The following is a 22,901-nucleotide window of genomic DNA, read 5'->3' as shown; positions in this document are numbered from 1 at the left end:
TTCACCCCATTAGAAGGCCCGTCCCTGGCACCCTTTCTTTTGGGGAGCAACCCCCGCCGGTCGGAGCGGGCTGTTCCCACCGTGGAAAGGGAAGGGAGTGCTATAAAGTTCCCATTATTTTTAGCGAGGAGGAAGGAAGCTCGGCGGGAGCAACGCCGCCGCAGAGGAAACGCGGGAATGCAGGCAGAGCGGAGCGGGGCTCCGGGCGGGGGGAGCGGGGCGGCGCGCAGGTACGGGGCGGCAGGAAGCGGGGGCGGGCGGCGGGGCCGGGCCGAGGGGAGCGGGGCGGGGCGGGGCGGGGCCGGAGGGGGTGGCCGTAAGGTGAAGGTTGTTGCCGTGGGTTCATTAAAAGACAGAGTTCAACTCGTAGCGGCCGCAGAGCGCTGCTGGGAGGCCGGTTTGGCAGCGCGCGAAGAGGAGGAGAAGAGCGATCGAAAAAAGAAGTTCATGTGTTGAGAACTCCGCGGGGAAAGGCGGCGGTCGCTTAAAAGCGCGCTCCGAGGAGCGGGACAGGAGCGGCGAGACGAGGGCAGGCTGCGCGCTCCCGAGGCCCGCCGAGGAGGAGGACGATGCTGCGCGCGGTGACCGTGCTGCTGGCAGCGCTCTGCTTCCACGCTGCCGTCCCGGTGAGCGGCGGGCGGGCGGGAGGAGCGGCGCACGTGGGCGGCGGGGATCCGGGAGGCGCGGGTTCGGATCCCCGCGGCTTCGGCTCCTCGCGTCGACGGGGTGAGCGCGGGGGGAGCGGCTCCCGTGGCCTTTTGTGCTCCGGGAGTCTTAATTCAAACCAGACCCGCTGCTGCCGCTCGCGACCTGCTGGCGGCCCCGCCCCGGTGCGAGGCGGCGAGCGCGCCGCGTCTCTGGAAGCGGGGAGAGCCGGAGCGCGGCCCCCGCGTGCGGTCCTTTGTGAGCGGGGCAGGGTGCGCCCGGGGCTTCTGTTCCTCGAATGGAGCAACCGGAGCTCGGCTCGGCGCTTCCCCGAGGTGTGCGCCGTCCCGGCCGCCTCGTCGGCCCCTCTTTCTCTGTCGGAGAGCTCCTCCCAGCTCCGGGAGTTCTCCTGGGGAGCGGCCCGGAGCCTCCATAGGGCTGAGGGCAGCGTGTCAGCCCCGGCAGCCGGGCTTCCGTGCGGCTGCGGCCGCCAGATGTCATCCACGAACAGGGGATGGCTCTGCCGGGCTCTGCCTTTCCCCGGCAGCGTGGCACTTGTTGCGGCTCCCGGGCTCCGTGTGGGGGCATCGCTTGTGGAATTTTCTGCCCCTCGGGGGGGTTAGGAAGGGAAAGGACGAGAGAAAGGACGAGGGGAGATGGTTTCAAACGGAAAGAGGCTGAATGCAAGGAAAAACCTTTTACGAGGAAGGGCAGGGGAGCGCTGGCATAGGTTGCACAGAAGTGGCAGATGTCCCGTCCCTGGGGACACTCAAAGTCAGGCTGGACAGGGCTCTGAGTACTGCTGGAGCTGTGGGTGTCCCTGCTCACTGCAGGGAGTTGGGCTAGCTGACCTTTAATTGTCTCTTCCAACTCAGTAGTGTAATTTGGAAGTGGTCTGCAGATGCTCTCCAGCAGTGGTTGGGTGAGGCGTGGCGGAACAGCAGGACCTGAGCTGAGCCCAATACCTGCAGCTCTGCTGTGCCGCCCCGCCTGAATGCTGCCTGTAGGCCGGGACATCTGGCCCTCGTGGTGGTGAGTGGTTAGGCTGTGAGGTGGCTAAAAATGACAGGCATGTGAGTGTAAGCAGCCCTGTGTCATGGGAGAGGGGCTCACTCACCGCTTCTGAGTGAGCTTCTTAAGAAATAAAGTGGAAAACCTGCAGTTTACTTGTGGCCTCTGGAGTGGATTTGGGTAAAATTACCCTATGATAAATGTTTCTTATTAGACATAGGAAAGGCATGAGATGAACACTCATACAGAGTTTTCCAATGCGTGGGAGATGCTGGATGATGCTTCAGGTTGAGGGGCGTCCGGCATGAACACGGAGTAAAAGTCCTTGGGTGCTCAGCAGTGACTCAGCACCACAGCTTCCCTCCTGGGGATCACGTGGCTGATTTCCCACATTGAAATGTCAGTGAGGAAGCTGCCTTTCCCACCAGTCTGGAGTCATAGTGGCAGAAGGACTCAACTTTGGGCATGGGAAGCAGAGTGACCTGGGATGGTCCTCTGCCGGGTGGCATTGCTATGGGTGTGCCTGGCTCTTGCACATTACTTGGCCTTGGCTATTGCTGTGGGGCTTTGCTAAGCAGCCTGGACAAGAAAGGAGCCACACAACAGCAGTTTTCTTTCTGGCTGCTCTTATATGCAGGAATAGTAAGGGGGTTCCTAGTGTGTCCTCGACATGATACTGCCTTGTTCTAACATCCTACATGACATTCAGTTCCCTCTTTGGAATGATAGGAGCACTGCTTTTCTTGAAATAAGAAGGTTGACACATCCTAATGGATTTGCCTGTTTATTCTCTCAGTGGGAAACTCCTCTAGGATATCGTCTTGTTGGGAATCCAGCCAAGCTGGGATGCATGACCTGCTGCAGGACAGTGGATAACCCAGCCTGTGCCTTGAGGAAGGCAGAATTTGGATTGTTCCAGCAGGTGTAGATGTTCGCTGTTGGTTAACGCAAGCTTAGCAGAGCAGGCAGAACTTTTTTTCCAAGGGTGATGTCATTCCTATCTGAACATAAGCTAATTAGAAGAAATGAGGTAGCCCAGCTTGCTTATTAAACATGTAGGCAGCAGATGAGAAGGAAACACTTTCTTCTGCAGGAATACACACAGAGCAGCGTCACATAATTTATCGAGTGCTGTAAACAGTGCTTCTCCATGTGAATGCTTGCTTGCTGGTAGCTCCCTCCCAGTAAACAGCAATTCAACACTGACAAAGCAGAGAGCTGTAAGCTATGGTTGGTATGGAGTAGGGGGCTCCAGTGCAAGTTGGTTGCCTTTTGTTCTACGCTGCTCTCAGCTTTAAGTGGCTGGAAAAGCTAACATTTGTAATGGCAGCACTCTGAAACTTCTGGAAACCAAACAATCCTCTTTAACAACCTGAGACGTGTTGCAGCAAGTGCAGGAAACTTGTAAGCCTTCTAAAATTGAGTGCACTAACCTGAAGTGTAGGCTGCTGTTTTAGCAGCAAAATTGGTCCATTTTAAGTATGTATTTTGCATTGCTAGTGTGCAGATGTCTCCAGGTGGCCTATATAATAGAATCTTGTTTGATGTGGCTCTTGTGTGTCTAAGGACCATAGTAATGCCTCTGAGATAGATGTTCCACAACTGTGTGTGCCATCTCACAGCTAGGGAGCTGGGACTTCAGCAGGGCTGGCTGTAGGAGTGGATAGAGGAGGAATCCTCTTGGGAGAGCGATGACCCCTGTCCTGAGGAGGTGATGCCAGTGAAGACACTGCAGCTTCCATATTTTCATGGAATCACAGAACAGTTTGGGTCAAAAGGGACCTCACAGACCATTGGGTTCCAACCCCCTGCTGTGGGCACATTGTTGCCAACCACTTAAATTGGGCACCAGATCAGGCCGCCCAGGCCTCATCCAACCCAGCCCTGAATGTCTCCAGAGGTGGGGCATCCACACCCTCTCTGAGCAGCCTGTGTCAGCCACCCTTTCAGTGAAAGATGTCCTTCTGACTTCTAATTAAATTTCCTCTGAGATGTCATCTTAGATATCTCTTCAGCTATTAATACAAGACTCCAGCACAACCAGACCCTGTCGTGCCTGCTGACAGCTGGGGTACCTCAGGTGGCACAAGCCCTTAGGACAGTGTTCACTTGGTGCTCAGGCAGCTAAATGTGAGTCTGTGTGTGCAAGGTGCCAAAGCTCTTATTATAATCGCAGTGTTGTAATTGGTGAGCCAGAGAGTGCTTATTTGACCAGCCTATGTGTCTGCTTCAGGGTGAGTGGCTTGTCTGGGTTCTGTTGACTAGATCTCATTTTGACCATAAGGGAGCATAGACGCCTTTATGTTTGTATCTGAGAGTGATAAGCTGAAAGTGCTGCTCTGCTTGGTGAAACTTTCCTGGTGGCCCTCTGTGTAAACAAACAGGCCAGACAGGTGCTGTGACTGTGCCAAGAGAACCAACAAAGCGGTGGGAAACATCAGCTTTCAGCTCACTTCTGTTCTGGTGCAACTGGGTCAGTGCCCCCAAACAATGCCCTGGCCTTGCTCTGCGAGGCTGGAGTTGGGGCCCTGGATCTCTGTTCTGATGGGAGAAACATGAGCATAAGCATGAAGGTGCAAAGAGGGAATTGTGACCAGAGGCACGAGGACTTCTGCTGAGTCTTACAGATTCACTTCTCTGTGCTGAGAAGATGCTCTGAAATGGACAACCACATGATCTTGTCCTTTTGGAGCACTGAAGGTCAGTATTCTTAACGGGTCCCTAAGTTAGAGCCAACCAGCACGCTCCATTTGAACTACTGCTCTACTGGGCTCCTGTTGTACTGCAGCAATGAGCTTTATCTGGCCTGGCTGAAAGCTGAGATAGTGCACTTTCTGCTTTGGAGATGCTGGTGGAAAAGTTACTGTGCTGTGAAGCCTTACCTCAAGGCAAAATAACATTTGGACCTCCTACAAGCAACTCTTGTGGAGCAACATCTGCTAATGCGGTGGTTTCCCAACTCCACAGTTTCTCAAGCAGTGCCTGGCTGCAGCTGATGTTCTAGGTTTCGTGGAACCGGCCTGGGTCCAACAGAGTCTGTTAGCTCAGGCTCCTTGCCATGCTCAGCTGTAATGTTTGTGTGTCACTGCTGAGACCAGTCTCACCAGTGAGGCCTGCTTTACTGGATGGGAACCAAGAGGGTTAGTGGGCTTTGGATGGAGCTGGTAATAGAATTTCCTCTTGAGTCACTGGAGCTGCAGTTACAACTGAGTCACAGAGATGTTGTAAGCTATGGCGTTCCTGCAAGCTTCTAGTTTGAAACCTTCTTGGGTTTTGACTCATGCATCTTGCTGCCATGTTCTCTGGCAGAACTCTGTTCTCCATTGACTTTATTTTTGCCGTGTGATTCACTTTTATCTCCATTCATTTTGTCTCTTAGTGTTTGGGGTTCTTCTGATACCTGAAAGCCTTTAAGGACCACTTTTGCAGAATGAATCACAACTAAATTGAAGGCAGTGATAAAGGATGGGGACTTACCTGCCAACCAGCTGAAAATACTCAGGCTGTCTCGCTTTTCATGGAGACTCTGTACTCCTCTCATGCTCCCTATAACTTTGCTGCAATGGCAGTACCCTCCACCTCTGGTGGAGCAAGGGCTGATATCTTGATGCTTGGCTGCAGGCAATGCCAGGCACAGTGTCACCAAAGCAGCCTTCTGCAGGGTACAGCTGGTTCATGCAACAGCTTCTCTGGGTGCCCTGGCTCCATCAGCTGAGCTCACGCATGCCGTGCTACAGTGGGTTGCTCCTTTGTCTGCCTATGCCACGTGATCTGGAGCTGATTGCCTCTTAATTGTAAGGAAACTTGAACTCTGCTCCAGTTGTAAGGAGCCATCAACAAACGCTTCCTGGGCAGCACTGCAGACATTGACTGTCCCACGTGGAACACAGAAAAGCTTTACTAATTAGTTTCTAATGGTGGTGGTGGTACATGGTCAGCAGCTCCAGCCATTTGCATGTAGGGGTTACTAGAGGAGCAAACTGCATATTGAAGCCAGAGGTGGGCAGAGGAAAGTGGAGTCAGGCTGCCATCTGGAGAGCAAACAGTGATTAGTGTAACTGGTTCCAGATGAGAGCTGTTGTGAAGCTCTGTGTCCTGGCAGTACTGCTGTGGCTGTGTTGGTGAGAGCCTTTGTGTGCTCTCCTGGGGTCAGAGCTAGAAGCTCCAGTGTTGTAGGAAGACATTACCTGGCTCTTTCCTGTCCCAAAACAGGAAATGATGCCTTTTGGTACACTTCTGAGACTAACAGGGAAGAAGTGTACATACACATACAGGTTACTCTGTCTTGGTCATTTTGTTGACCAGCTGACAGCAGGATGTGGAGGCTGTAGCCCTGACCCCAGGATAGGTGATGTGGGAGGCTTGTGTGCTTGTGCTCTGCACTCCTATAGGAGCTCAGGGCATCCTGTGTCTAACAAAACAAGCAGAAGAGAAGCCCTATTATCCCACTGACCTAATAGGTACTGAGCTAATAGGTACTTTCTTTAGTGACAGAGCCTGGGCTGTCTTTGGTCATGTGGTTGAGGGGTAAGAGGAGTAAAAGTTCAAACCAAAGGAACCACAGAGTTTGCTTGAATTAATACCACACTGTAACGTGGTATTTTTCCAGTGCTCAGCTGTACTCTGTGCTAATGAAACTGTAGTAGAGCCTCTCGCCTGGCAGATTTGATGTCCGAATGAGATTTACCCACCCTGCTGGCTCTGCCAGGTTGCAAGTAGCACCTGCATGCAGTGGAAGAGTGGTAGTGAAGCTTGCATCGAAACTTGCCTAACAGCCTGCAGCTAGACAGCGTTGACTTCTAAATCTCTTTCAGTCCTAATGGAGGAATCATCTAGATTGTGACTACTTTCCCATCAGTGAACAAAGCACCTCACTAACAAAGGAGGCTGACTCTGGCATGTCTGGGCAGTGGCAAAGGAGTGCTCTGCTATCGGGCACTTAAATCAACTGACTCATGGCCCCAAACAGGAAAGCTGCAAGCTTAATCCTCCAGTGGCATCAGTTCTGCTCTGAAGCATCTTTAAATAACTTGTAAAAAGTTCCTCAGCCTGCTTCTGTAGCTGGGAAGCGGTGGGGAGCTTCTTAGTACAGAAGCTGGGAGATGTGATTATGAGTAATATGAAGTCAGAACTATCATAGCCAGAAAGTACTGAATGCTCAGTACTACCCCCTCCTGCCCCAGCATGCAGCTGAAGGGAGGTGGAGGGGAGAAGGGCAGGGGGAAGTGATTCCATATTACACTGGTTCTGTAAGTTAAATGGGCCAGAAACTACTCCATCCTGTAGCCAACTTAAGTTCCAGATCACAGAGCAAACCTTATTTATTTTTTCACCTCCCATAGCAACCCCCCATGTTCCCTTCTGCATCCAGGTTGCCTGCTGGGGAGTGTTCCCATGCATCATTTGGGGGCACACCAGTTGGCAAGGCTTGAAACTGTGCCTGAGATCCACCTAATAATTTGATTGCATTCCAGTGCCTGGGGATGTTCACTTATGTTGTTTAATTTAGGAGTATGCATGTAGCCAGTGGGTCTCTGGCAACAGGCCTGGAATATTAGGAAATTGTGAAAACTGCAGTATACAGTAAAAGAAAGTAAAAGCCCTTAGTAGGATATGATGACTCTCTCATTGAATACTGACCCTTCTAGGGTGTATCAGGATAAGCAGCAAAAGGTGCTGGAGAAATTCCATGCAATTGGTCCTGATACCCATAAGGTGAATAATATGAACCTGGAATGGTAAAGCATTCAGTGTGGTAGTGAAGTGCTGGTAGTACTCAGCCTGTAAGACTGTACTGGAGTCTTCTATGCTCTGCTTTCTTCAGAGGTCTGTTGTGCTGACTAGAGTTCGTAGTCATTGAGTAGACCCAGAACTGTGTTCCTCTATGAAGCATCTTTAAGTTACTGCTGTTTGAATGGTGTCTTGATAGAATCATAGAATGGCTTGGGTTGGAAGGGACCTCAAGGATCACCAAACTCCAGAGGCAGGGCCACCAACCTCTGTATCTAATAGTAGATCAGGCCTGTTTCTGAGCATCTAACTGTTCTGAAGTTATTGCTTGTCAGAAGCTTGTCTGACCTAGGGGCTGTTGTGCTCAGACTAACTTGATACTGAAGCACTTTTCTTGCATTGCCCACTCTCCTTTGTAGTAGTCCATTCCATATGTACAATGCTGAGCAGTTTGAATGAGCTACTCTGGATCAGTTTGTTTAATGTTAATCTACATGGTGTTTACTCAAGAAATGCCTAATGTGCCTTTCTGTAGTGAGTGAAAGTGTAGGCGATTGGTGCACAACTGCAGCAGCAGGTTTTCTGTAACTATTTCTGAAGGGAGGATTTCACTCAAAGCTTCAACTTTGAAATGATACTCGAACACCCTCATGATTCAGTTTGGAAATACACCAGCCAGCTTCCATAATCTCATTTAGGTGTTGCATAATTTAACTGTAAATGGGGCAGTAGTGACTGCTGTCAGACCTTGGTCTTAACAAGCAGGATTGCCAACGCATCTGTAAACCTGAATGCAAGAGCCCTGGTGCTGGGAGCACAATCTCAGCACTGTTTATGTGGGCACATCTTTCTGTATGCTCCAGTGGTTGTGAGAATGCGTGTTTCTCATAGAAAATTTGTCCAGTTTGACTAGTGTTCTACATCAGAATGATTTGCTGAAATGTGGTCCAGCTTGTGCCCAAGCTTGTGGTCTAGCTTGTTGATTCCAAGGAGGTTGGTAATACCTGAAATATGGCAGCTCTGTTTTCCTTTGCCACAGAAGCACTCGGGAACTACTGAGGCTATGTGGAGGGAAGGGGTGGAGCTGAAAGTGCCTCTTTAAGAGGACTTTTGGGATGGGAGAAGGGAGGTTTTCTCAACCTGAGGTGTGACTGCTGTACTGGTGATGTTCAGTCCTTTTGTGCGTGGCTTAGTCATGCTAATGCAACTGCAGCTGTTTGGTTGATAATGCATCTACATTATCAACAGGCTATGCTTAGTCAATGCTGTGAGATGCTGTGGATAAAACAGACCTCGTGGCATGACTCTCGAATGTAATGGAAGATGCAATTTCTTCGCATCCATGCTGGTTTTCTTGAAGCTGGAAATGGTGGGGCGTAGAAGCAAATGCAAGCTTGCAGTTGGCTGGCATGAGCCTTGCTGTGCAGAACAGAGTTCTATAGAACTAGCTAGAGCTTAACTGTAGTGAGTGTGACCAAATCAGAAGGCAGTTTGCTGAATGCTGACTCACTTTGCTGCCCAAGCCTGGTTTGCTTTTGCACCTCCCTTGCAAATGGTCAGCGCCTTCTGCAATGGACTGGTGAACAACAGCGTGAGGGTTGTGAGTGACCCACCTTGCCATCTGGTGTGCACATGTGAGGCAGAGATTGGGATGTCTGGGCTGGGTGGCTCTTTTTGAAGGACTCCTGAGTTCTCTGATCAGTGAGCTCTGCAGAGGGGGTGTGTAGTTGGAGAGAAGTGGGGGATCCAAGATATAATGTCAGTAAATTCTCAGTGTGATGTCCAGGAATTTTTATCTGAATCTTGGATTTCACTGAACAAGCTTAGTACTGCAAGTGTTCTGTTCAAATTACAAACCTCTATGTGTATTACTAATACAGTGAAAATGCTTTTGTGATCCTTCAAGATCATACAGCTTTGTCTCCTGGCTCCTTGGTATATTTCACTCTAGATAATAGCTAGAGGAGAAGAGAGAAACTCCTAGGATTAAGATAAGAACCCAGGTCCTCTCCTGGCCATATGCCTAGATACTGAAGGCTGTTGCATTCATTCTTGCCTCATACCTTCTGCCTGCAGGATTTGTTATCCCTAACTGTATGTTGACTTCTGTTCATAAGGAGAACAGGTCATTATTCCCTCTCAGAATACCATGCAGCATGGTTTTGGTGTCACCTCTGACTTACGGGAATGCATCTGTTCAGGTCAGGGCACTGGTGCAGTTTTAGCCTTGCTTATGGTGATGCAAAACAATATGGAGCTCATTTGAGATGGGTAGCAGTTCCACCAGCCAAGCTGTGTGGCATCTGTCCCCAGGAAAGAGGCTTCCCAGAGACCAGGGGCACACGCATATTTTCCTGGTGCTGCTGAGAGGCAGTGTGCCACCAGCCTACTTTGAGAAGCTGTAGAGTACGTCATGCTTTCCTACAGATATGTCTGCAGTTTCTGAGCTGGAACTTCCTGGGGCAAAAGACTGATTGCAGGAGAAGTGCTCCTGTCCTTTGATTATCTTGTCCTTATATTGGATTCTCTCCAGTATGCCCATGTCTATCTTGTACAGGGGAGCCCAAAATTGGACTAACACTGCAGATGCACCCTTACTAATGCTGAGTGAGTAGAGAGGAAGAATCACCTCTCTTGACCCACTGGCAATAGTTTGCCTAGTGCACCAAGATGTAGTTTAAAACTGGGTTTGAGGTAAGAGCTGTAACAAATTGATTTGCTTTGCTTTGCTGGGACTTTAACTTCAGTGATGGTCTGTCCCACAGGAAGTGGGACAGCTGGAGATGGTGCAAGGAGAGGAATTTGTGCCCAGCTGCAAGCCAGACTGTTTATGACAATATAGGAGAGCACATGGATGGGCACAGGGACTGGTTTTGCTGGGTCTGCTGTTGGAGACCTAAGGTCAACATTATGTATGTGTGAGAGGGTAACACTGCAAAGATAAGTCTCCAGTTAAGTGGTTGCCAATGTCATATGTCTGGTCTTTGCAGACACTTTGCAGACACTAGGCATGTTGGGATGTATGGTAAGCAGAGAGCACGGGGCTGTGCTGCTGCAAGGGGATGAAAATGTGTCAGGAGCTGTAGCTCTTGTCACTTCTAATTGTTGTACTGGGAGGGTCATGCTTATCTGTATTGTGTGCATGGGTTGTGGTTTTGAAATACTGAAGTCCTCACTGGAAGGGATTGTAGTTCATAGAGAATATGACCTGCGGTACAGACTTGCCTTTTAAGCTGTATTAGCTCAGGGTTCCTGGGACCGGCAGCCCACCACTGGCTTTGGGTGGAACTAGGCCATTCTGCATCAGTGCTTTTCCAATCCAGTAAGTGAACAGGCTGTTGGCTGCAAAACTCAACATCTGCTGTTAGTTTTTCTACACCACAAACTAAGAAATGCTGGTGACCTTAAATTGAAGGATTTGAAGACATATTAGATGTGTCTGGGTCTCAGCTATTGCACCTTGCTGCTCATCTCTCAGACCAGCTGAAACTGTAAGTAATTCCCCAGGATGAAATTATGCTGTCAGCTGCTGGGCCTCTTTTTGCTGCACCTGCTGAGCGCAGCTCTTTAGGATTTTGCATTGACTGTGGCTTTCTTGTTCTATCTGAAGAAACATATGACTGAACTATCAAGTATGTTAAAGAGCTGTAGCAAAGGCTCCTTAAAGAAGAGCAATTCCAGCACAAGACTGAACTGACTGCTTTTCATGAGATTAGCTTAAGGGGAAAGAGCTTCTCTGCATCTTCAAAACAGGCTGCCATGAATGTGGGAAATGGTGCAGTTAAACTGGGTGCTAGTTTGTAGGCATATTGAGATTCAGTTGTTGGCTTTAACTGTATTGCTTCAACAGAACAGGTTGACATGAGTAAAAACAGTGTGTATTAACTCTCTTGTTTGATACATCCAGGTGAGAGAGCAGGAGCGCAGACTTGGAGTTTCTCTGTGTTGTTGAAGGACCTGCTGAACTTGTAGAAGAGTTGGCTGAGAGATGGTTGGGAAGCTGCTCAGCTGTGTCAGAACTGAGTCTTAAGAACAAACCTTACCCGTCCCGAACAAAGGAACTCTCCAGAAGAGAAGTCTCCCTGCAACCTCTCTGCTTGCTCCCTTTTAAACCTGTGCGGTCCTTTGAGTCAGCCTCTGCTTTGCATGCTGCCTGCAGTCTGAGGGTGGCGATGCACATTTCCATAATGCACAGCTGCAGCAGGGTACTTCATGGCCCCTCTGCTGCAGGGTGCTGAGTGTGTCAGCATCCCAGGAGCCTGGGCTGTGATTCTGTAGGAACTACTGCAGCAGCCCTGGCTGCTGTGCCGTGCCCTGTGCCAATACAAACACTTGGGCATTCATGCGCTGAGCACAGAACTGGTCTTGCTGGAAAATTCTTTGCATGACAGTGTTGGTTTTCTTTGTTGTTTTTTTTTTTTTTTATTTCCTTTAACCAGACCAGTTCCCTGATCTGGGTCACCACAAGACTGCATGAATGCGGGGAACGGTCCAGGGAGTGACACGCTTGTGCGGGAGGTGGTGGGGTGAACTGCAGTTGAAAGGGTTGTGCTGCAGAATGTGAAACCCGAGCTGACGGTGACGAGCTAGCTCATTTTCACTCTTGGCATGTTGATTGCTTGGTTTTGGCCCTACTTAATTACAAAAGTTGCCCTGTCACAGTAAGGAGGAGATGTAATGGTGGTTGGGCAACGGCGTGGTAGCGAGCAGGTGAGACTCTGCAGCTAATAGAACTGTAGCTGCAGTGCATATGGAATAGCTATATGGGGAATGGTTGGGCCCTGGAACGGCTCCCCAGGGCAGTGGGCATGGCTCTGAGCTGCCAGAGTTGGAGTATCTGGACGGTGCTCTCAGACACGGGGTCTGGATTTTGGGTGGACCTGTGTGGAGCCAGGAGTTGGACTTGGTGATCCTGTGGGTCTGTTCCAGATGTTCTGTGATTCCATGCTGTCTGTGGGCTGCTCAGAGGACAGTCTGTAGCTGGCTTTCTGCTCTGACCTTTGCTGCTAGCCTGCTTCTTTGGTACCTCTGAGATGAGAACTATTTCACTAACCTGTAGGGTCACCAGGCTGCTTATCCTGAGCTGTGGAATGACAGGAGGAACATCTGGAAGAGCTGCTAGCTGATATGTTGTCATGCTGCTGTTGGCTTCTAACAAGTCAGATGTGCACACCAGTGTTGCTTCTGACTTGTCACATAAAGAGTATCAGTTCTGTTTCAGCAACCCCAAAATTTAAGTCTGTCCATTAAAATGAAAGGTGTGCATGGCTGACAGTGCTAGCAGGCTGCAGGAGGAAGATATAGGTGAGGTTCTGCCTTCTTTTTGCTGAACAGTCAAGGTTGTCTGAAGACTCTGGAGAGCTGGGACTGGAGTTAATCATGTGTGGGTTATTAACTGCAGAATATCAAGGTTTAACAAAGCTAAGGTTTCTTTCAGCAGGAGGTTTTATCTTCCCACACACTAATATAAATATTTTGAGGCCAGAAGCTCTTCAGGCTGCCCTGTCTCAGATAGCAAAGCTAGCCCTCGTAACAGAATTGTCCTTCAATATATTAAAAAAAAAAAAAAAGATCAAAGAAACCTTTTCACGTGGGTTTATTTTAGGGCTGTTCAAATCCTTGTATAAGTCTGCAGCGTAATATGTGGTAGGCAAATTATAAAGCAAATACTTATTTGTGTAAATCCCTTCAAACAGCATAGCAGATTGTTGGTTTTGCTTCCCATAACGCCGGCAGAATCTTGCAGGGTGCTCAGGGAGGTGTTTGAGCTGGAAGAGCTCATTCCTTCTCAGCTCAGTGAGGACGATTTACGACTCAGAGAAACAAACGTGCAAATTTAACAGCATTATTCAGGTAATGGAGGATTTCAGGTGTTTTTGATGCTGCTGTAATTGGCTGATCACTAACTAGGATTAATAAGAGGGGATACAAATCACCCCTAATCTAGTTCAGGGCTTGTAGCAGCTTGTGGCAAAGCCAGTGGTTTTGCTTACCTCAAAGAGCAGTTTGAAATATGCTGCTTCCTTTTACATACACCCTGACTTGAAATTAAAGAAATGTGGCTCCCAGTTTGGTTGGGGTGAGATCAACTAATGGACTATAAATCTCCCCTGCATCGTGAGACAGTGCTTGAGATAGATCCCTGCTTGAGCAGCACAGGAGGATTCTTGGGTAGAGATTGGGAGCAAGATGAAGACTGAAGAATGGGTAGAAATTATGCTTTAAATTCTTTTTCTTTACAAGTCTGGTGTGTGTGTCAGACTTCTGGAGCCAATAATATTGCTAATGAATTGTGAAAGTTCTTGATTAAATTGAAGATGCCACCAAGCAGCTTTCTGGTTGTCCCAGCAGAACTGAATAGCTATTGTTGTGTAACAATACAGCCCTCAGTGAGAGCAGAACCCTACAGCTTCCCGAGGGTTTCCCCTAGACTGGCTGCTTGAGACTTGGGGAAGTGCTTAACAGGCACTGCTCAGCACTATCAGAATTCTGGTAAAATGCTTATCTGTCGTGTTATGCAACTGAGATCACTGACACCAATCACAAGGGGTTTTGCTGTGCTCGGCAAGTATTTCTAGTCAGTTGTATGAGATGCATTTAAAAATAATTAATACAAAAAAAAAAGCTTGTTGAATCATGGGATTGATAGTTGGACAAGATGATTTTATTGGTCTCAGACCTTAATGATTCTATTTTTTTATCTATTTTTTAAAGTAAAAACATCGTAGGTGCAATAGTAAAATCACGAAATCTTTGACTAGAATACAAGAAGTGCCATCAGAGCTCTGTCCTTAAAGGATCCACAGCTGTACTTAACTGTGTTCATCCAGTCTCTCATCAGTTATGTACGCTGCTCCAAAAGTAATGTTTTTTCTTTATTTCCGTGGAAACTACAACAGATACAAAGAGTGCAATGACACTGATGGATAGAGGAAATTCTCAGCTACGAAGCACTATTTTTCAACATAGTCACCACCATGAGCTGTGCATTTTTGTCAGTGATGTACAAGAGCATGTATGCCTCACTTGCAAAAATCTGCATGGCTGCCTGGAACGTGGCTTATCTTTCACGTTGTTACCACTGTTGAAAAGCAGCACCCACTGTGCTCACATCCACTGTTTGATCTCTAGAAATGCTCAGCAGACATCAATGAACATCAGTGCATGCCATTTTTTTTATGCCTGAAGGAATTCATTTGCTCACCTTTGCTTCATCCACAGTTGCATGTCAGACTCTATGCTGTCAGACTGTCCCACTGCTGCCATCTGTCACACAACAACAACATGTAATGGGGTGTTGGTGGGAAGGTTGGATCTCTGCTGCCATGCCACCAACATCCACCTCTGACCTTGTGGCCCAACATAATAAAACAGCAAGCATTACTTTCAGAGCAGCTTTTGCGTAATGTGAATGGTCTGGGAGTAGTCCCAGGGGTCTGAAAATTCAGCTGGATGATGATGGAAGTGATTTCTAAAAGCATATCTACAGTAGTTAATGTGATGCAGAGTTTTCAGCAGAGCGAAGCTTTGATTTCTTTCCAGCACTTATATAACACAGCCTGGCAATTCTATCTGTGTTCTGCACTCCTAATCCTCTTGACTAACCCAGACCTCTCCCCTTGGTGAAACTCATTTGCAGTGAAAGGTCATGGGCAAGCCTTGACCATGAGGTGTGTGTTTGTCTGAACAGCACAGTGCCTCTTCTATTTTTAATCCAAAACCTGGATTAGTTTGATCTCTTCCAGTGCTGCTTTGAGTCACATTCTTACGTTAGCCTTGTGTCTGAAGTTCTTCAGCAACAGCAAATCATTACAGAAACATGACCTTCCTGCAGTGCTTAAATTCTGTGGTGTCAGAAGGAAAGGACAGTGCCTTTCACACCTACTGCAGCTGCAATTCATGGAGCAAGAAGGGTAGTCTATATAAGTGAACAGTTGCATAAATTTGCCTTGATGTTTGTGTCATGAAATTGGATGGTGTCATGAACAGCATCGCTTTATGGGCATTCTTACTGGTAAAACACACAAGTGGTTCTGTAACGTGTCCTGAGGTTTCTTAGAAATCCTGTATAAGCTACCTCTGAAGGTTCAGATTTGGAGGGAAGTTAATGTTGATCCTAGATGAAGACTGTGGTGTCAGGTCTTAGCCTGTCTTGGTAGTCACATTCTTCAGCTAAAACCTTGGAGGGACTGCTGACATCTTCCCACCAGGAGAACGTATCCCCCTTTTGCACCCGAAGCCAAGCTGGGTGAGAGAACCAAGGATTGTGATTTTGGATGATGATGGAACTAAAGTTGGAGAAAAATGCTGTCAGTCCCCCAGTCTACCCCAGTGGTGTTGTTTATGAAGCCTGACTTTGCTTCTGAACTTACTGGAAAGGAAGAAAGATCAAGGGAGTGGAATTTGGGAAGCCTGGCAGTCTTTCCATGTTCTTTCAGCACCAGTAGTTCATACTCAATACTTGAAGTGTGGTGAGATCAGCGTGGGTGAGTCACTGGCCTTGGACACGAGCAGGAAAGCGTACAGGAAGTACTTCTCTGACCTAGTTTCCATGGATGAGTGCATAAGCACAGAGCAGACAAGCAGGGGCAGATCTGAAAATCCAGATCACCCGATGACGTGCAGCTGTACAAGATTGAAAGACAACTTAAAAGTTGTTCTGGAAGTATGCTAGAAGCCTAAAGAAAAGACACATTTTTTTACCAGTAGTGAAGTGGCAACCAAAGAAGGATGCTAAAAAAGCTCAATGTGTGTGTTCTTGTTCTTTTATTTTTTTTTGTCCTTAAATTATCTAACTGTAGTCATTGCTTTGAAGAGGTGAGGTCATGGATGTGAATAAGTTGTTGACAGGCTGCCTGCTTATTTGTGTTCTGAGACGTCAAGCCTTTTAAACATCTAATGGGCTAGTTAACCACCTTGGGAATGAATTGTTCTATAGAAGCATCTGGAATGGGTAAGGCATAAAGGAAGGGAAAGAAAACTGTACAAACCTAATACATTAAAAAGAAATGGAGTGGATAAATACAGCCGTGTAAGTAATAAAGTTGACAATGAGAAAATTCAGTTGCTTTGTCTGAGTCGTACCACTGCTGGATGACTTCTTTCTAGAATGAAAACAAGCCTTGTTTCTAAACAACACTGTGTTGATGCATACATACTGGTGCAGGGCCAGTGAGGATACCTGCTCCTACTCTTATATAATGAACTAAGATTTCATGGTTCCACTAAAGCCACAATTGGAGACGGACCTTACTTAGATGGTGCAGTATCTGCTGGACTTGAAGACTGGGCAGGGCTGGAAATGGATGGTGAGGGTATTTTGAGGGGAAGGGTCAGATTCTTTTCACTGGTGCCCAGTGACAGGACAGGAGGCACTGGGCACTAACTGGAACACAGAAGTTCCTGTCTGAGCATAGGGGAAAATTCCTTACTGTGAGGATGACAGGGCACGGGCACAGATTTCCATGGGAGGCTGCAGAGTATCCTCCTTGGAGATCTATACAACCCTCCTGCACCTGGTGCTGGGTGCACTCATGCTCCTTGCTTGAGCCAAGGTTGGGCCACCCAGAGATCCTTTCTGACCTCAGCCATCCTGGGATAGGGTGTGTGTGTGTGTGCGTGAAAATTCTGGAAATGCAGTTCAATGAGGAAAGATGAAATTCAGAAGTAATGACTGCTTAGGTTGTGGTAATTCCCCCATTGGTAGAAATAAATGGACTCATAGCTCATGTCTAGCCCCCACGTGTCTGCTGTTACAAACAGTAAGTGTATACAGCAGGAGCCAACAAGGCGAATGAAGTAATCACACTACTTTGTTTAGCATTGTCTTCTTTGGATATCCTGAATGGCTTTTGAACATTGTGTTATGATAAACAAGTGCGTTAGAACAGGGGTTTGGCCTCTTGCTTTGGCACTAAGTTTGGCTGCTGGTTATTGTACTCCTTGTACAATGCAGGGAGAGAGCTCAGGGCTGTATTGTCCTACAGGTAAGACTGGCTTCTATCTCAGGACTTGATAGTAGTGTCCACTCTGTTTTTAAAAGGGAATCTTATTCCACTTCATTAAATACTGTGGCTTCAGATAGCACAACAGCATTGGAAGGGCTCAGAAAGACAGAGAAACTGAAGTACTCTTTTCCTTTCCTTTCTTCCCCTTAAAAGCGATGCAGGAAATCACAGATGAACAGGTTGGTAGACAGCAAAGATGTGAGCAGCCAGAACTTAAAGCAGCATGGTTATGTTGTGTATGGACTGAGCATTGGCTGCTGCCAAGATGCAGCTTTCTGAACGCATTCCTTGCTTTCTACTTTCCCAAAGTAAGTGCAGCCTGGCAGCGGCACAGAGAAGGGAGACAGCAAGACTGACCTTCCTAACAGTGAACAGGCTGATCAGAACTGCTTTTCTGGGGCGGGGGAAGGAGTGAAGAACAATAAGAAAATGTAGTCTGAGCAGAGAAAGTTTGTGTAACCTTCAGGAGCCCTTAGAGGACTTTGCACAAGCAGCATGGTTAGTTTAAGTGATTGCATCACCAACGCATCTTTTTCCCTTCTCTTTAAAGCAAACTACAAATCTGAACCTTCCTCCTGAAGATCTCGATTCTTCTGGTGATGACGATGATGGATTCTCAGGTTCAGGTGCAGGTGAGTAACTTGCATTTGCACTGTTAGTGCTTCATCGTTTTAGAGTGTGCCAAGGTCTGGATGAACATTGTGAACATCCTGGATGAAAGGAGGGGGGAAGAATAATCACACACATCCCAGCATACTGACTTTGGAACAGAAAAGGAGCCTGATCTGTTTGTCTTGTATTGCTCCAGAGACAAGCAATTAGGAGAAAATGAATTGTAGGAGTCTTGAAATGGAGCAGAAGCAGGTGTACCATATGTCCCTGCTGATACATTGCTTGCAGAGGTATGAAACTGCAGTGATTCTTCACTTGTGAGGCATAGAGACTGTAAGAGGGGCGTTTGGCCTCTCTCATGAGCTGGAAGGAGATACCATTTGAGGGTGTGTGAACCTACTTGCCAACATGCATCCAGCACATACTTTATCATCAGATGTGCATTTTCCTATGGGCCGTAGTTGTTTTTAAAACATTATAAAAGGTTTTTAGGGTGAGGAAAAAGTCTGTCAAAATGATTACTTAAAGGCATGAGAGGCACCTTTTGACGTTCAGTGTTGGATTGAAGGTGAGGAGATGCCAGTGAGGAAAAAGCAAGCTATTGGAAACTAAACCGTGGTATCCTTCTTCCCTCCAGCTGCGTGCTTGTATTTTACATGAAATTGATCTGTGCCTTTCTTAGTATGCTGAAAAAGAGGAGTTAGAAAAGTGAACTGCTGTTACTACAGAAATTGGCAGATTGGGCTTCTTCCTTCAGACCAGTGTCCTGCAGATACCATCGACAGGTCTCTAAGCTGGCCGGGGATATTCTTTGTTTTGCAGGTCCCCTGCCTGATCAGTCTCTCACCTGGAGAACAGCAGCAGATCCAACTAATTCCTCCTTACTGGCAACAACAGCGGTTTTCACTGAACAGCTGTTTCCTGGGATTGAGAGCCGAACTGAAAAGAAAGTAACAACTCCACCAGCAACTAGTCGTGTAGTGACAGAGGAGCCAGTTGTAGCTGTGAAGGATGAAACGCCCTTGTTGGGCTCACCTGATGAGAAGCCAACAGACAATACAGTTGTAACAACGGCAAGAAGTCCTACTACTCACTTCCCTTCGGTGCTTCATGTAATTCCTTCAGAAGACTCAGGCACAGTCCATGAGCTCAAACCTAAAACCCCTGGCTCTGAGATGCCAGGCACTAAAGATGTGCCTGAGACCAACTCTACCACCCATCCGGAGGGGGACATTGCTGCTGCTCCCACAGCAGCTCCAGGCGATGTAGTTCCTACACACGAGGAGGTTTCTGAAGATGGCTCAGGAGACCCGGTGAGGGCTGGTAGCTTGGGTACCCTTTCCAGGGAGATTGCTCTGGTTGTATGTAGTAATGCTGGTTTGCAGGAAGGGCTGATAATTTGTGCAAATAAATGATCAGTTTTATTCTTTATATTGGTGGGGGGTTTTAGATAAGAAAAAAAACATAGCTATAGAAACAGGCGTGATGAAAAACGTGAATAACCTGCTTTGTACATCCCAACAGGGAGACTTCATCTTGGTTAAAGATGAGGATTTGGTCCCTACCCAGGACTCTGAAGTGCCGGCTGACTCTGGGAGGAATGCCAAAGCAGCGGGAGCCTCAGGAATTATGGACAGAAAAGAAGTCCTTGGAGGTACCTGATATTCTGGATTTCTAGTTGGCTCTCATAGCAGTCTCCCAGGCAGCAGAAGCTGCAGCTCTACAAGTATATCTCAGAGCATGAGAGTGAAGATTTTATGCTAGACCTTTCTGAAATAAGAGTGGTTCATGATTTTGTGTTGCTGAAAACCCTAATGGGGGGGACAACGTATTAATCTGATAATAGCAAAGCAGTCACCACTAGTTATCTGGAATTATAAGTTCCTTCATTCAAAAATTACTGTAAAACTGCCCTAATGCTGTTTGGTCCATTTTCTAGAGTTCAGCACACTGTCTTGCTCTGTTCTTGGTGCTCTGCAGCATGGCCCAGTGGGAGATCTTTAGTAGATTTGTAGATGAGGGTGGTGAGACACTGGAACAGGTAGCCTGGTGTGGTTGTGAATGCCCTCTCCCTGGAAGCGTTCCAGGCTAGGCTGGATGGGGCAGTGAGCAACCTGGTCTAAAGGAAGGTGTCCCTGCCTACAGCAGGGTTTGGAACTGCATGATTTTAAGGTCCCTTCCAACCCAAACCATTGTATGATTCTATTATTTACCTCATGTAGATGAGTGGGCTCTTGGCAATGGAAGGATGACTGTTTTGGTGAGGCAAAGGGACAAATTCATATTTGTATATAATGAATTCAGGGACCAGCCTGGAAGCACACAGTCATACCAGTGTTAGTTGGCATGGAGTCTGAAGTAATTTGTGTCTTTCCCCCCCCCCTTCTAGGTGTTATTGCTGGAGGACTAGTTGGCTTGGTGTTTGCAGTGTTTCTAGTTGCATTTATGCTGTACAGAATGAAGAAGAAAGACGAAGGAAGCTATTCACTGGATGAACCAAAACAGTCTAACGGAGGATACCAAAAACCACACAAACAAGAAGAATTCTATGCATAAACACTGATCTTCAGGACACTTCGTTACATCTTTCTTGGACTCTTCTCTCCCTGCACATGGACCTCTTAGTGCGCTTTGCATTGAACTTAAGCCATATGATCATTGGGTTATTTGCCCTTACCACCTTGCCGTTGGAAATTTTATAACTACAAAGTAGATCTGGATTCACTGAACGTTCCCTGCTTTCTTGCACAACTTTTTTTTTTTTAAACAGAAGTGGGACTGCAAGTTCCTAAACTCGCTTTGGTTTATCTTTAAAGACTGCTGGGGCAGGCGATGGGGAGAAGATAAAGGAGCGCTGTATGTATCAACCTTTTGATATTTAGGGAAAGGGATGACAAGAATAAACGATAAACAGTGCTCAAATTCTGTATTGCAGGGATCCTTCCTATTTAACTGATAGATGTGTTTTTAAGTGTAACAAATGGCTGCATTGGGCAGAAGTTTGGTACACTGCAATACTCTAGCTCTTTCTAGCTGCCGTACTTGGAGCATTTAATGCCTATGAAACATCATGCTGAACATGATTGCTAGTGAAAGGAGGTGTGAGGGACAGGGTAAGCAAATGACTTAGTGGTTTAGAATAACTTATATTTGGGAATGATCACAATGTTATCCCATATGCTGAACCAGCTCCTATGCAGCTGGCAAGGATACTAAAACCAAACTAACCCCAAAGACCCAAAAACTAAGTAGAGATTTCATTTTACCAGTTACAGTGGTCTGTCCCATCACCATCTTGCTCATTCTAGGTTTAGGTAAGAAATGGATTTTTCAAAGCAATCTCATCTCAGATATTCCCTCTTCTTCGGTGCTGAGTCTTCTTGGCTGCCCTGCTGTAAATACTCCAACCTGTGCTGTGTAGTTGCCAGATGTCTGAAGGCACATTGTAGCACCTACCACTCTGTGCACTGCTTTACAGAGTTGTCTCAGATTGTGGCCTGCCTCCTACGCTACAGAAAACCTTGGCACAAGGGGTGAAAGGTAGAAAGCAGCATATTGTAATTTTGCAGCTAAGGAGTAGAGAAACACAGCATCTGACACAAGCCTGATGAAGGCTTAGTGTGTAGATGACCTTAAATATATACAAGTTGATGTGCTTGACTCTCACGACTCTGGAATGCCTCTTTTCAGGGGCTGTTCCTACACTTTGCAGAGAAGCAACCCTTGGGATGTCAGACTAGCAAGCACCTCCTGAGGGAAAAGTCTGGATGCCTAACGCTCTTGGTGGTCAATGCATTGCCAGATGGAAGGCACTGAAGCCTCACTGAGGGTTTGGAGTTCTCCAGAGCATCTCAGACTGAGCAAGAAGAGAAGTGTGGTGTTCTGCACAAGCCTTACTTCTGCTCTGCCTTCGGCTAGCTCCTCACAAGGTCAGTTGGACATCACAGAGCACAGAAGGCATGGGGGGTGGAGGAGCATTTACAGCTGATGTACGTATTTGTGCTGGTGAGCCAGAGGGAATGATTGGAGAATACTGGAGAATATTGCAACAGCTGGTAGAAATGTTGCACATTAACACTAAAACTCAAAAACCTGTATAACTTAAATGAAGTATAAAACACTCCTGAGCTGCTATGCAGCTAAAATCAGTGCCTTCTCTACAAGCCCATGAAAAAAACACTTTTTGATTCAAAACTCTTCTCGATGCCTAAGAAACACTTGTGCATACATGTAGCTGGCTGTTTTTAAGTAAAGCTGCAAAAAGTCCATTATGTCTTTTTTTTTTTAAACTGAATGATTTTTTTTTATAGGTTAATGCAACAACCAGACGGTGTTAATTTCAGCTGTAATTCTTTGCTTTGTATAGGAATGTAGAAATGTTGTTTGATAGGTTTATCTATGAAAAGATTCTTGTAAAGCACAGGAAGATAAAATGGTAAACTTCAGTTGTACCTCAGAACCTTGCTGAGGGAAAGGAAAAACTGTATATTTTGGTAGTCTAAACTGACAGTTTGTGAAACAAACATGACATTCTGTGTTATTTAAGTGGTACAAATGAAATACAAGTTCTTACAAAAGATGCAACATTCGGATATCTGTATGCCGTGTAAAGGTATACTGCAATAAATGGCATTTTGGCAAGAATGTGTCCAGCTTGTGAGTGTTGCTCTGTATTGTGCTTCACAAAGTAGATGATGTTTGTAAGACTTTCCATGCCTTTGAGGAATTTGGATTCTAAGTATGAAATGTGAGGTGTGGTGCTAAACATAAGGAGATTCAGCTCGGAACGGGGAAGGCTCTCACCCTACTCTGGATGCCAGGTTGGTGGCAAGCCGCTTCACTCTGCACATACAAATAGGCTGGAGCAGAGACTACTGTGAAAGCAGACCAGAGTTC

The 22,901-nt window shown here is 47.0% G+C and overlaps 1 protein-coding gene across 1 annotated transcript; it reads left to right on the top strand.

The window, feature by feature from the left end:
* The first annotated feature begins 301 nt into the window (after positions 1-301).
* Positions 302-22,649, top strand: SDC1 (syndecan 1). The gene is made up of 5 exons (XM_031610803.2): positions 302-626; positions 17,944-18,025; positions 18,828-19,318; positions 19,530-19,659; positions 20,395-22,649. The coding sequence occupies exons 1-5, from the start codon at positions 570-572 to the stop codon at positions 20,559-20,561; spliced, it is 927 nt and encodes a 308-aa protein (XP_031466663.2). The 5' UTR covers positions 302-569; the 3' UTR covers positions 20,562-22,649.
* The last annotated feature ends 252 nt before the right edge of the window (positions 22,650-22,901 follow it).

The sequence above is a fragment of the Phasianus colchicus genome, chromosome 2 (assembly GCF_987193195.1).
Source record: "Phasianus colchicus chromosome 2, bPhaCol1.hap1.1, whole genome shotgun sequence".
Taxonomy (NCBI): Eukaryota; Metazoa; Chordata; class Aves; order Galliformes; family Phasianidae; genus Phasianus; species Phasianus colchicus.
Note: the sequence above shows the minus strand (reverse complement) of the source record. Positions and strands in the feature narration are given on the sequence as shown.